The 15,126-nt window shown below is 45.5% G+C and overlaps 1 protein-coding gene across 10 annotated transcripts in view; it reads left to right on the top strand.

Annotated features, from left to right (window-relative positions):
* Nucleotides 1–15,126, top strand: part of GLIS1 (GLIS family zinc finger 1) — a 218,341-nt gene that overhangs the window by 165,303 nt on the left and 37,912 nt on the right. For 8 of the 10 annotated variants that reach the window (XM_064146872.1, XM_064146868.1, XM_064146869.1 and 5 more), the window contains 2 exons: nt 11,487–11,648; nt 14,942–15,052. In XM_064146872.1, the coding sequence (XP_064002942.1) occupies nt 11,487–11,648; nt 14,942–15,052 (273 nt within the window). The remainder of the gene's footprint in view (nt 1–11,486; nt 11,649–14,941; nt 15,053–15,126) is intronic. The other 2 variants (XM_064146870.1, XM_064146871.1) reach the window with 2 other exon arrangements.

Genomic DNA, 15,126 nt, shown 5'->3' with positions numbered 1-15,126 from the left:
GAGACCCTTACAGTAAAGAATTTCCCCCTTGTGTTGAGCTGGAACCTCCTGTGCTTTAGCTTCCATGCATTGCTCCTTGTCCTGTCCCAGGGAGCAGTGAGCAGAGCCTGACCCCCAGCCCTCAGATATTTCTAAACACTGATTAAACCCCTCTCAGTCTTCTCCAGACTAAGCAGCCCCAGGGCCCTCAGCCTCTCCTCATCATCCTCATAGCCCTCTGCTGGACTCTCTTCAGCAGATCCCTGTCCCTCTTCAACTGGGGAGCCCAAAACTGCCCAGTTTGGAGTCATTTTCTCTGCCTCGGCCCATGCCTGGCCTCAGACTCCTCATTCTGAACATCCAATGCAAGACTGAGCAGCACATTTCGAGACACAACTGTTCTGCCCAGTGCAGTTTGTGTGGATAGTATCTGGGAGTGCCAGGGCTCCAGGGACAGGAGGCATAAACATCTTCAGAACTCCCTAGAAACTCTCGCTATCGGAGTCACAAGGCGAGCTGGCCAACACAACATTGGGCTCTGATTTTATATTTAATTTTAGAAGCTGAAACTAAATGTTTTAATTTTATATTATTCTCAACATCATGCTAATCTGCTCCAGATGTCCACTCGAAGCTGAAGGCTGCCATTTTGCATGCAGAGCATCTGCATCAGTGAGTTGTTGCAAAGAGCTCCTCTCTCACTGCGCTTCGTTCTATTCTCAATGAAGCACTTAACAACATGTTTCTCTTTAAGAGTCTTCCTTAATCATATGGATATAATTTCTTCGATTTACGTTTTCAGTTCTTTAGTGTGGTGACCACAGGGTGTTTCTTAACCTAGCCAGATTAAATGCACATGTTGAGAGCTGCTTATATTGGATTTGGAGGCACTTTCGTTTCAGAGTCCTTCATGTAAGGTACAGAAGTGATTGCGGTTTCCTGCTGGGCTACGGGATAGAAGTATAGCTCTCAGGAAAACCTTGCAGGTACCCTCTAAATGTTGCGTAATCATGCATGACAACTACATAATTTCATTTCTTTCAAAACTATGGTCTACCCAGAGTGGTGTAGAGTGGGTTTTTTATTGGGGTCCAGGTAAAAAAAGGAGATTTAATTTTCTTGTAATTTCTGGGCTAGAGTTCATTTCTGTTGGGTTCCATTTCCAGTTTCAAAATATTATCTTAGAAAATGTCTTTTAGTCAGCTATATATTTATTTATTTAGCAACATATTAAAAATTCTGTGAGACAGCTCAATGTGAAACCTTTGTTGTTTGAGCCTGGCTGGTTCAGCCGTTCCAGTACACAGGCTGCTACTGGCCAAGTATGTCAGGAATGTCCTCTGGCACTGTCCTTGGGAGCTACGTCATACGTGTGAAAGGGTTGGTGTGGATATGAGCTGCTCTGAGCCTAGGCAGCAAGGCCCAGGGAGGATCTTGCTCTGCCCTCATTTTTAAGCAGCCCCTGCTCATGTTGTTAGTAGCAAGACGTGGTGCTTTGGTGGTGGTCGCAGTTTGTTACACGCTGCTTTCCTCAGGTATCCAAACCTACTTTTCTTCCCCTTTAAAAGTCCTTTCATCTGTGTAATCCTTATTCTTGTTAGGCAACCTGTAACCATGGAATCTAAATGTAATAAGCTCTCATTATTGCGAGGCTGGTTATTCCCACCTGAAATGATGTTCATCCGTCTGCATTGGCCATGTTGCTTTAAGAACCTCTTGGCTTTCATTTTGCAGAGCTAACCTTGCTGTTACTCTACAGTTGTATTAGTTTATTGCACTGAATTGTTGACACAGCTGGTAGGGAGCTAAGTGCTGTGGTTTCACACAATGAAATTTCAGACAATATGTGTAGCACTTCTTTTTCATACATATCATTTGAAAGCCATATGATTCACCAATGTGTGTTATTGTTATCCACCCATGTGGGATACAATCTATTTTGAATTAGTGAAGTGACTTGCTAACTCCCTGTAAACAATGAGACTGTGGGAAAACATGAAGTGCTATTGAGAAAAGAACATTGCTGTACTGCCTTTTATCCAAGGGATCCCACAGTGCAACAGAGAATGAAGGGACCTGGCACTGCTGCCGTGCCGTCTGCTCTTCCACAGAGAGCTTTCTTCACAATAGGCTTTAGAAGGCCATGCCACCGCTTCAAACACAGCTGGGTAAAGATTGTAGCTGCCATACTGCTTCAGATGTAGTAATTGCCACGAGTAGAAAAGTGGCAGTAGATTTTGGAGCATTTGTTAGCAAAATCTGCCTTTAACATCTTTGGAGGCCTAAGGCACAGAATCCCATCTGACCTCATCACAGGTTGGTGTGTACCAGCTGCTGTAGCTGCTGAAGCACCTAGCACGTGGAAGTGTGAGGTCACAGGAGCAAGCTCAGCCCCTAACAGAAGTCAGCACCTTATGTTTGATGGACCAGGGCAAAGGAGCTGAGCTATGAGCTGTGGGCCCTGCTGTGGCTCAGTCGCTACAAAGTGTAGCAATAGGATTAAAGCTGCTCTTCCAACAACGCAGTCCAGACGCTGACTTGATTGTGACAAAGCCAGAACAGTGACTTCCTTTAAAACAGGTGAGCTCTTGAAGCCATGTGCCTCTTCTGGATTTTCCATTATGTAGTGAACACAGCCAGGCAAGATGAAATGGAAACACTGCAAGACTCAAATGAATGAGGCCCCTGGAGGTGTTCAAGAGGGGACTGGACGAGGCACTTGGTGCCATGGTCTAGTTGACTGGATATGGATGGGTGATGGGTTGGATTGGATGATCTTGGAGGTCTCTTCCAACTTGGTTGATTCTATGATGATTCTATGACTTCAGGTGTAAATGAGAGTTTTGTCACTTGTGGAGAAGACAGCCTGTCCTCTCAGAAGATTGCTGTCCTTGGTGTTTTAACCCTTTAGCTCTCCCAGTACAGAGTCCCCCTGTAGGATTCTGGTTTATGTGACCAGTCAGTGGATGAAGGAGGGAGCCATGTCACTTGAAGTTCTGCTACACCACCAGGCCACAAGGGAAAACTGAATAAAGTAACCAACCCTCAGACAGTAACAACCTCCCACCACACTGCACAGTCTACCTTTCCTGCTGGTTCACCAGCAGCTCTTGTAGGGCTCTGCCAGAGCTCTACACGTATGAGGAAGTGCTGGGCTTAATCATGTACATCATACAGTAGATCCCTTGCTTTCCTTGGTCTGCAGGTTGAACCAACTCTTCATTTATGGAAAATGAAATTGGCTTGACATGCTACATAAAAGAGCAGGAACCTTGAGCTAATTAAGATGTCCCTGCTGACTGTGGGGGCATTGGACCAGATGACCTTTAGAGGTCCCTTCCGACCTAAAGCATTCTGTGATTCTGTGTGAGCGTGGAAAATCCCACTGAACTGCTTACTCCCCTGCCCAGAAAATCCTTGGAGAAATTTGTCTGTCTTTCTTATCACTGTGCAAAGGGTAGTCCGGTGTTGACAATTACATACAGCTTGGCAGTTTGCAGGGAAACTTTCTTCTGAGCTGTCTTCAGAAGCAGCAGTTTGAGATAAAAACTCTATTGGAAATGAATCCAGGTAGGGTACGAGAAGGGCAGTTAAAGTTTCACCCTATCTGAAATGGGAGAAACCCCCCAGAATAAAACTATCCACATCCTGAAACAGGTTTTGCGAGGAAAACTAATGAACCACATACAAAAAGTTGTATTTGCAACAGCAAAAGAGTTACCTTGCTGCTACTTTTCATCTTTTTCCAGAGAGAATTTGGTTGTGGTTGACGAGTTGAGTTGGCTGTGGCAAACAATTTCCAACTGGAGACCTTTTTTCACCCACAGGATCCTCCTCTGTTTGATCTTGAAGGACAGGAGCCACTTTGTTAGCTGTGATGACAGGTGACAAGCTCTGACTATAAAACATATTTATTTGTCTTGACAAAGATATGAGCTGGATTTCCTAGGTTTGAAAAGTAGTCTAGGGGTGTCAGTGGGAAGTTGGACTGGACAGTCAGTGGTGCCAGGTGTTACAGACAGGGCTTGGCAGCGCTATGGCTCAGATGTTCCTGTGCCTGGGAACAGAGCGAGCACAGGCCTCATCCAGCATGGTCCTGTCTGGCGTATACTGGAAACCTTGCCTATTTGTAGATAACCAGGTGGTATGGGATAGACTGGACTGTGCATGGACCCTTCTCTTCGTGTAGTGGCTCACTAAAACCAGAGAAAACTGGGGGGGAAAGAGGGGAGTTCGTAGTTTTGCTGTCCCATGTAAATGTTTGTTAGTGAATACACTCAGAGTATTTCAGCTGCAGTTGATTGTGACACCAGTGTAACAGCTCCAGAGTGATTCCTGAACGTGGGCTTTGTTTTTAGCTAGCGTTTTCAGTTTCCATCCTTGTCCTGCATCTCTTTGACTCTCCCGTTGGATTCAGAATGTAAACCAGGACAGGCAGTTTCTTTGCCATTGTCTTTGCAAACGTCTCTCAAGACATCAGGAGTGAACAGTGCCCCTGCCCCGGGTACCAAAGGGTTGATGAATCCCCCAGCATGCATCAGTGACCCATGCTGAAAGAGAGCGCTCCACACGTTGCAGGGACAGCTCACAGAAGCAGGGTGTCTAATTGTTAATAAGTGGCAGACAACCCCTCAGTGACATCTTTAACGTATGAATGCCTTTTTTTGTTGCCTTTTTTCCCTCTCCCTCCTTATTTTGCCTTTTCATCTCTTCTCCTTTCAGTCCCACCAAGCCTCACTGTACCATAATGTATCACAGCAGACTTTTTTCAAGTATGTCCTTGATTTTTCCCTCCTTGTTCCTATAAAACTCCAGATGTTTTGAGACTTCATGGTTCTCTGAGTATTTTTTCCTTTATTTTAATCTTCTGTAACATGCCACACATGTGGTATTTGGGCCTTTTAAGATGCTATGCTAATCAGCCATAAGTTTAGGGTTGAGGGTTTTTTCTGTCTGTAATTACTCTTCTTTTTTTTTTCCCTCCTTGCTCTTGTCTTTAATTCTGGGAGGTTTTTTTTGGTTGTTCAGGGTTTTTTTCTTCCTCATTGGTTAGTTCACATACACTGTAATGGATTCTTCCTTTGTCCTGGAGCTGCATTCATTATCTTAGCCAAATTAATTCTTCACTCCACACTTGGAAACTCTTACACATGTAAGTTCACTGAGGGCCTGTGAGATGCACTCTGCGCAGGGCTGTTTGCGTGCTGACTGGTCTCCAAACTGGCCCCAAATCACAGGCTGTCATTTAAAGATGTGACTGAAACCGCCACCAGGATACAAAGGTGTGGGACAGAGTTTCAGCAGAGTTGCAGATGAGATAGTTGTAAAGAGGTGATGTGTTGGATGCAACCTGGCACTGAAGTGTTTCCTTGGGAGGTGAGGGGAGGCAATGATTTACTGGTCCAGAGGAAGGAGCTTCTGATGTATAGTAAATTATATTTTACGTTAAAGAGATCTAAAAGAACTGGGAAGAAGCTTTCTAATTCTCTTTGTGGTTGTTGGACTCAGTGATCCCTGGAGGTCCCTTCCAACCTTTAAGGCTCTGTGATTCTGTTTTGCTGGCGCAGCTTGAGAGGGTTTTAATTGATTTTGTTCAATCTTCATTTTGTCCTCAAAGCAAGCAGTTCTGGCTTCAGGTTCTGGAGCAGCAAATCTTGGATTATGTGTTGGCCTTTAACTGCAAATAGTTTGCAGGCGATTCAAAGACTCCCCGGTAAATAGCAGCTTCTCAATTCCAGATGAGGAAGTCAGGGGCCTGGGGGGTTGTGTCTTCTGTGCCTGTTCCACGACTCTACGAAGTTTGCGTTTTGTCTTTGAAAACGTTGCTCCACACAGTGTTATTTTTGCCTGCAAGCCGCAGTGCTGCCTTCAGGCCAGCTGTAATGAGGCTTCAGAAGATTGTTTGCTTTCCAAATGACACATTTAGCAAAACCTGATGGCAAAATCCATGGCTGTCATGTTGCTGATAGGGAGATATCCCTGAGCTTCCTAGGTCATTCATGTGTGTTGCAGTGCAGCAAGTGCCCCTGTTGTAACGAATGTTTCTCCTCCTGCTTCATTAAAGAAGGATTACTAAAAAGAACTTTTAAGACTAGCAGTGGGGCCTTGGGAAAACGGTGGGATGCTCTGCTGCTTTCTCAGATACTTTGGGTTTTACTGCAAAACTTAAGGAAGGCTTAAAGAAGAGAGGACTCTAGGGAGCCCTAGTAACAACCTTTCAGTACCTGAAGGGAGCTACAAGAAGGCTGCAGAAAGGCTGTTTATGAAGGCCTGTAGTGATGGAATGAGAGGCAATGGCTTCTAGAGAAGAGCAGATTTAGATTGGATGTTAGGAATAAGTTTTTTTGCCATGAGGGTGGTGGAACACTGGAACAAGTTGACCAAGGAGGTGTTTGGGGGCCAATCCCGGGAGATATTCAAGGTGAGGCTCAGCAGGGCTCTGGGCTGAGGATGTCCCTGCTGACATCAGCTGTAAGCTGAAGATGAGCCAGCAATGTGCCCAGGTGGTCAAGAGAGCCAATGGCATCCTGGCCTGCATCAGGAACAGTGTGGCCAGTAGGACAAGGGAGGTTATTCTGCCCCTGTGCTCAGCACTGCTCAGGCCACACCTTGAGTGCTGTGTCCAGTTCTGGGCCCCTCAATTCAAGAAAGATGTCGAGGTGCTGGAAGGTGTCCAGAGAAGGGCAACAAAGCTGGTGAGGGGCCTGGAGCACAAATCCTATGAGGAGAGGCTGAGGGAGCTGGGGGTGTGCAGCCTGGAGAAGAGGAGGCTCAGGGGTGATCTTATTACTGTCTACAACTACCTGAAGGGACATTGTAGCCAGGTGGGGGGTGGCCTCTTCTCCCAGGCAACCAGCAATAGAACAAGGGACACAGTCTCAAGTTGTGCCAGGGGAGGTATAGGCTGGATATTAGGAGGAAGTTCTTCACAGAGAGAGTGATTTCCCATTGGAATGGGCTACCTGGGGAGGTGGTGGAGGCACCGTCCCTGGGGGTCTTCAAGAAAAGACTGGATGAGGCACTTGGTACCATGGTCTGGTTGATTGGATAGGGCTGGGTGCTAGGTTGGACTGGATGATCTTGGAGGTCTCTTCCAGCCTGGTTGATTCTATGATTCTATGACTGCAGAGGGGGTTGGACTGGATGTCCTTTGGAGGTCTCTTCCAACCCAGGCTGCTCTAAGATTCTGTTTACTGACTGAAATGCTGACTGAGGTGCCTAACCTGCTGGTACTAGAATAAATAAATCTGAATATTTCAGTGCTTTGAATAACATTCAGCCCTTATTTGGCAGGTGATAATTTACAGTTACGTGAACAAGACTGAGAGCGAGGAAATGCCAGTACTGCTGAGAGACAGGCTAAGGGCCAGAGGCTGCCCTGCACTCAGCATGACAGCAGAGCTTGTTCTGCAGAACTCACATTTAATGCTCGATGTACTCAGCAACACGGGTAAAGCAATCAAAAAAGCAAAACCCACACTTTAAATCTGGTTTTCCTCTGCAGTCAGGGGAGAAGAACCAGCACCTACCGAGCAGGATGTGTCCCGCTGAGCTCTCTGAGCTGCCAGCCTCGTGGTGGGCAGACCTGCTGCTGCCCAGGGACTGTGGGAGCTCAGACAAGGAGGCCCTTCATTCGTGAGAGCGGCGACCCCCAGCTCAGGGGCTGCTGGCAGGCAGGTGGCTGTGCTCTGCAGTCCGAGAGCTCTGTTTGTGTGTGGAAACCACAGCACATGCAGAATCAGACCTGGTTGCTGTTGAAAGCCTCATGGCTTCAATGATTCCATTGTTATGGCTTCTCTGGGCCGGGTATACATCCCCCATGCACCCAGAACTCCTGGTACTGCCGAGAGGGCTTCAGGAATGCCAACAACCTGAAGCATGCATTGCCTTTTCTAGACCTTCTTTTAATCATGTGCTGAATTTACTCCTCTTCTCCCACACACCAGCAATTGTCCAGCAGTCTGGCTGAAGCTCCAGATGCTTTTTTTGTAATGTGTGATAATAATCCCCAGGACTCAGATGAAGGGGAACATAGAGTTGTCACTTTGCAAGCATAAACTGGCCAGACTTCAAAGAGAGAAAAAGCACAAAGCAGGACAGAAGTTGGCAGGTCCTTCTACTGTTGCAGGTATCTTCCATTGGTTTGTTACCACAAAGGGTGAAAAGAACAGCTTCTAAAAATTTCAGTCTGTAAATTTAAACCTGGCCCTGCAAACTTTAAGAAGCTGAGAGCTCAGTCCTGTGGGTTGCTTTTGACATACACAAGTAGTTCTGCTGAGTTCAGCCAAACTCCTTGCATGCACCACGTTAACTCACGCACAAGTGTTTGGAGGTTCAGGGCTCTACACTGTAGCTGCAGTGGAGAATTCTGAAGTACTCTAAGGAGGACCTGAGCTAGAAAAACCAAAGCACCAAATCAGGTATTTTGGTTCTTAGGTGGAAGAACTCATGTGTTTAGGTTACTGACATTCAGAATGGTTTGGAGCCAAGGCCCAACATTAGACTCAGTGTGCTGTAAAACACTGGTGCTATTAGAGGGTGCTGTGACTGTTCCCTCCTCTCCAGAAGGGATACGTATCCTCACAGGATCCCTTTTCTCATAACATGTTTTTTTCAGTCAGATTTTCCCAATTCTGTAATCAGCTGGGAAGAAAGAATGTTTGGCAATGTTCACAAGGCTCGTAGATGTTTTGCCCAGACATCAGATTTCCTATTGATAGTATGAAATGCTTTGGAATGAAATGTTTTGGATTTTCCATCTGTAGGCTGTCTGAGATGTCAACAGCCAATGTGACCTGCTCTTTCCCTTTTAGGTCTATAAATAAAAGGCAGCTTGTTTAACTGATCTTGCAGCAGAGAGCAGAGGTGTATATTAATGAGCTTTCTAATGGGCACACTGGACCTATTTAGGACTACAACCGTGAAGGCTTCTCTTTTTCACTCATAACTCATTTCCTAAGAAAATGTCAGTTATTGCTTCAGCCTGTGGTCTGAGCTGTTCAGTTCAGAGTTTGTTCCTTCTGATCTGTACCACTGACAGATATTCTAGACATGACTGTGATTAAGTATGCTTATGAAAAGGGTGAACATTTGATAACATAAACCCTTTGGGGAATACACTTATTTCTGCACCACTACATTCTCAGGTGTGTTCAAAGTATAATGTGGAAGCAAGGGGGGAAAATCCGACGTTTTAAGCAATTACAATTATTAGATTAAATTGTTTTGTTAGGGAAATTGTGATGTGTTTAGCTCACTGCAAGATAATTCAGGGGTTTTGTAAATATGCCTTTTAAGTGCCTGATACCGCAGCAGTCGCATGCCAGTCAGCTTTTAGTGTAAAATAAAGATAATAACATTTCTAGTCCCATATTCTAGTGAGCTAATTTAGTCCTGTAGATGTCTACAGCATATTTTTTTCTGGTAGAAGCCCTATTCTAAAAGCAGCAGTAGTTGTAAAGCCTAATGGTTTCACCATGCCATTTACTGCAATCAGCTGGCATCGTTTCGTGTGTGGCTCAGCACCGGCTGAAGCACACGTGAACAATTTCACAATGGAGACAAAGGTGGTAATTGCAGTGTAAGTATTATTTTTATTGATCAACTCCTTAAGAGCTCTCTTGACAGTTACAGGCTTTGGGGGATCATGGAACGTTTGTTACAGTTATCCCCAGCACCAGACATTGACAAAATGTTTAAGGTTGCAGGATTAAGCAGTGACAGACTGGGCCAGATGTCTGGGAGATGCTGTTAAGTAGCCTTCTTAGTTGATCAAACATCTCTCACCGTCCTGAAGCCCTTTGGACAGTGAACATCTGTTCTTTGTAGTTGAAGCTGAGGCACTTGTGGGATCTGTGGATCTTCCTGGAGGTTATTTGAAAAGGAGAATGAGCATCCCATTTATCCAGTAGTTTTTTTGTCTATATATAAATACACTCCAAGTTGCAAGGGTAAGGTGGAAGGGTTAAAAGTGTTGGTGAGCAACAATGAAGCCCAAGAATCATCACAACGTGGTTTCTTCAGCACCCCAGTTGAAGTTATCTTTGTCCTTGCACAACTGTACACACCTGCACTTGAGGGAGGCAGTGCTGTTTCCACACATGGTCATGTAGGGAAGAGCTGCAGGGGACACAGTCAGCAGATCCAGCAAGAAATAGGAGTTGAAATGGGAGTTCCTGGAGTCTCTCAAAGTGGAGACCTTTCTACAACGGATTCTCTCAGCCCCGGGTGTTTCAGCTATTTGCACCAACTCCTTTCCTCTCTCCCTTTCAGGACTTTCACCTTCACTTTTGTGTATTACCTTCCCCTCTTCTCATCACTTGACATCAAGGTTTTTGTCCCTACTCCTTTTCCACTGATTTTCTTCCTGTTTAGCAAGAATTGTAAAAAAAAAAACAAACAACAAAACCTGGCTTCCAGAAAGAGTGGTTTTAAGACACAGCTGCCTTCTTTCCAAGTTGGCAATAGTGTTGATATATAGGAGAAGAGGGTTGTGTTTCTCAAATACCTCTTTGAGATCTCAGATGACAGAGGAGCCAGGGTTTTATCTGTGTAGAGACACTACAAGATCTGCAGTGCCATAAAGCTGCAATGCAGAGCGAGCAAAGTCTGTGCAGCCCATCGCACGTGTGCATGGAAGTATTTGTACACATGGGTGAGGATCTGAGTGCATTCTGTGGGTTTGCTGCTGCATGAAGGTGCTTCTGCCTGTCCTTGTGCTCATCTGAGCTAGATCCCAAAGCCCATCCTGCACACAGTGTCTCCACTGGGCTGCGACACTGAAACGTAGCAGTGAGGTATGCAAAACAGCCTTCCCTTGGCCTAGTAGCTGCAAATGTGAATTATTTATTTATCCAGATTGAATTTGAAATAGTGGCTTTTCTCATGAAGACTGTGCCGTGTTTCATTACTGTGTGCCCTAATGGAACGGGTGCTTAAATCAGAATGGCTCGGGTTACTGCTTGTGTAAATGCTGAGAACAGATCTGACCGATAAGGCTAGTAAAGAAAAGGGTGCAGAGTAACAGCAGAGTTCCTTTGGACTGCTCTTCACGTGGATCAGGTCGTCTTGTAATAGTCCATGCTCATCTGCTCCAGGGTGTAGGATTTCAGACATCTGAAAGCGGGTTCTAACCCACCACAAGTGGCGCTCCTCTTGCTGCCTGTCTGTAGCAGCTAATTATCACTGCCTACAGTGCTTGCTTCTCAGAACACTTGTTCTTTCCCCGAATTTTCTGTTCTGCCACCATGCCTCTAGGTGTTCGCTGCTTCAGACAGAGCCTGAGGCCTATTTCTAACCCTTGCATTAGCACTGAGCTGCGTGCCGTGTCTTCAGTGACAGGTCAGGTGAGCGGCACTAAATGTTGTGTTTCATCCATCGATTCCAACAGCTGTTGGAATGTTGGTTGATATATTACATGTCCGACTTGGACCTTACACTGTTCTCATTGTGGCTACACGTGGTTTATTTAGCAGTACTTTACAACGACCTTTTATGCCGTTTTTCAGTTTGAAGGGTGCAACAAGGCATTTTCTAGGCTGGAGAACCTTAAGATTCACCTTCGGAGTCACACTGGGGAGAAGCCATACCTGTGTCAGCACCCCGGCTGCCAGAAAGCTTTCAGCAACTCCAGTGACCGGGCGAAGCACCAGCGAACACACCTGGATACTGTAAGCATGATTTCACACTGGGAGCTGCACTGAGTTTTCCAGTTCTCCTTGCACACAACCTACTCTGCACCTGGAGGGAGGCTTTTCCTTTTCACAGGGAGCAGCTCGGAAAACTCAGCTTCAGGCAACTGTCATTTTGTTTGGAGTTGTGTGTACTTTGAGAAATGAAAAAGTCTTGGTCACAGAAAGGCAAATTCAGCTCTTGCTCATGCTGAGGAATAATAAGTTACTCCAGAGTAGGTTATTCAGGAATCAGTTACTCAAAAGGAGGTTATTCAGGAATAAATTACTCAGCAAACTCTCCTATTGTTCCTGTTCCAGTAAGCGACGGCAGCAGCAGGTACAGTGGGAGTGAAAGCTGAGTCACTGCTGCTGCACTGAATGTGTCTCATTGTCTTGCTTCCTGTCTTGTGTTGCTTCACTAAAGTCTGTTCTGAATGAAAGCAGCAGCAGTTCAGACATCTCGGGAAGGTAAATGCATCTCAGCTTTATGTTGAGTAACCACCATCAGAATGGACTATAAGGAACGCTGCTTTCTTGTGTACAGTTGGTAGACACTGGCTCAACTCCCCGAGTGTTCTCGTTTGTCTTGCAGAGAGAAGGGAAGCCTGTTTAGTGTCTTAGGCTCCAATCAAATCATCGTATAGTGGGGAAAGCAGTTAAGCAGACAGCTCTGCAAACAAGTTAAGTCCTCAGCATCAAGCCTGTAAAGAATAATAGGCAGAGCTGTTCCTTTGTCTTTTTCAAAGTGAATATGTGGGTTTAAGGTTTGGCTGAGTGTTTATGGGGCAGAACTTTTGAGTTTAATTGATATTTACTTTTTAAGCAGTTACACACTTCAGACAGTGCAGCATTGTGGAATGTCTCATGTACATTATGCCTTGCAAAAACAAACAAGTAAGAGAAGTGAGGCAGTCACATTTTCCAAACCGATGCACACTTACAATAGCAATGTTTTGTTTATTTGAAAGTCAACCTGAATATTTGAATTTGTAATTAGCTCTCAGATGTGTCTCATTGGAAAGTGGGTGGATGGGTTTGAAACATAACTGCCCGAATCTAGTGGAGGTCTCCTCGTTAGCCCAAGTCACAAATGGACTGCCATTTATTAGTTCTGAAGGGGAATTCAAATGGTTACCAAAATAAGCAAACATTTCTTGAAGCTTTTGAGCTGTGAATGGTTGAAGACAAATCTCTTAACCTTCTATTTTCTTTTCTTCTCCCTTTATCTCTGTCTTTATTATCTGAAATGCTCATAAATCAGGAAAAAGGTACAGTAATAATTTTCTACTAACTTCCTTAAATGTCTAAAAATGCTCTCTGTGCTGTACTGTTGCAGCTCCTTTGTTTCTGTAGCCCTGCCCTGCAGTCACTAACCTCCACTCACCTGCTTGAGCCACAGTCCAGTGGATTATCTGAGTGTGCTGTGTGTATGTGGAAAGTCAGAGCTGCAGGAGGCTGCTACTGGAAAGCCTGCACGTTGCACTGGCTCAGTGGACAAAATAACTGCCTGGAATGTCAAAACAATTGGCCTCGTTAGCCAGATTTTCATCTAGTTTCCCTGTCACTGAAGTGGAGTGATTTTATCCCTAATCTGAATGACCTCAAGGATTTGAAAACTGCTCTGCTAGTTTTTCTGCTGAGGGATTTGTTACAGTTTCCACAGCTTCTTCTCAGGTGTCAGTTCCCTCTGTTTCAGACACTCTGAATAAATCTGTTCTGCCCTGTAACTTTCTGGGTAGCCTGTGTCAGCCTGTAAGGGTCGTGGATTGGTGAATGATTCTATTGTGCCTACAGAAATTTCCTGTTGGCTGGACAGGGCAGCAACACTTATCCTCCAGAGGTGTTTAGAAAGAAAAGGGGTTTATATAGACTGCTTATTCCTTACTGAGTCCATTGGGAATTGGTTTTACAGCTTCTCAATCTAGGTCACTCCATCATTTCCCTTCTCCAAAAGGAGAAGCTGTAAATCGTTCCCGGGACTTACTGCCACATGCTGGTTTGGTCGACTCTGCTAAATCATCTGGAGTAGATCCTTCTCCTAGGTAGAAGCAGAACAAAGGGAACCTATCTGTCCTTGTGGTAAAACGGGCACGTCAGCACTCCTCCAGGAGCAGTCACTTCTCCCCAAACCCACTGGGATTTTCCCTTTTCGTGCAGCCTCTTTCTGAAGCCGAGGGGATTAAAGAATGCCGCACTGAGGTCATGAAGAATGAGCTTGCTACCTTTGGGAAGACACCAAAGTGATTCACTAGGGCACGTGAGGAGGCTGCAGTAATGTTGACAGACTGAGGGGGGGAAGATGGAAAAAACCCAGGAGTGTTCCACCCTGGTTTAAAGTGTGAGCTGTGCCCTGCGACGCTGTTGTGCTGTCACTGAAGTCAGTGGTTACTGAATAACGAGTGCCAGAGTCTCTTCCTTGCATTGGTACTTGCACATTCATTGGGAGGTTGTGCTGTAACAGCGTTTCATTTGTTGAGAGCAGGCTAAGAGAAGAGCTTGGTGAGGCTTTGAGTCATTGGGACTGCAGAAACAGGGGTTAAACTGTAGCATCCTTGTTTAATTGTTTATGGATTTTCCTGTGAGAAGAATGTGCTGGAGGTGCCTGCCCAGCCCCAGACGGCTGTCCCAGGAACAAGTGCTCATACTGTGCCACTCCGGCAAGCTCTGCTGCATGCCCAAGTCAGCTGGAAAGGTCTTCCTAACAAAATCAACAATAGTCTGTCTGTATTGATTTGCTCAGCTGTTACTGTTTGATGCAGATTGTCTGCTTAGGAGTTATAAAAAGATATTGCTGGAGTCGTTCAAAACAGCAAGGTATGAAGGAACCTGAATGTGTACTGTGCCATAAGTTTTGCGGTGCTGCCTATGAACAGTGCTGAGAAGTGTCTGCATCAGAACTCGAGACCAAAGCTTCTCTATTTATAATCACATTGGGTGATCTCATGATTTTTGTGCTCTGTAAAGGCTAGAAAACAAGTAATGCCCCCCAAACCTATCCAGTTACATCTCATTAGCATTCAATTCAGCCCAATAATCAATACCCACCGTGACAGAGTATAGGTGTGTCAGGTGCTCTCAGTGCTTTGCACGGAGTGTGAAATCAGAGGGATCAACCTGGTCTGTCTGTCATGTACGCAGAAGAGACAGAGCAAATCTGGAAAGAGCAAGCAGAGCGAACACCTCAGGCTTAACACCACGCTTCACAGAAACAGCCATCCAGCAGTGCTCTGTGTGCTGACTGTAGAGATGCAGAGGAATGTGAACGGTCTTCCCTTCCCTCACATTTACAGAAGCCCTATGCCTGTCAGATTCCTGGCTGCTCCAAGCGCTACACCGACCCCAGCTCCCTGCGCAAGCACGTCAAAGCTCACTCAGCCAAAGAGCAACAGGTGCGTAAGAAGGTAAGGCCACCGGGCACCAAGTAACCCTCCTCCAGGCTGCCTCCATACACCTGCTGTTCATGTGCCTTTATGTG

The sequence above is a fragment of the Pogoniulus pusillus genome, chromosome 8, assembly GCF_015220805.1.
Source record: "Pogoniulus pusillus isolate bPogPus1 chromosome 8, bPogPus1.pri, whole genome shotgun sequence".
In the NCBI taxonomy this organism is placed as follows: Eukaryota; Metazoa; Chordata; class Aves; order Piciformes; family Lybiidae; genus Pogoniulus; species Pogoniulus pusillus.
Note: the sequence above shows the minus strand (reverse complement) of the source record. Positions and strands in the feature narration are given on the sequence as shown.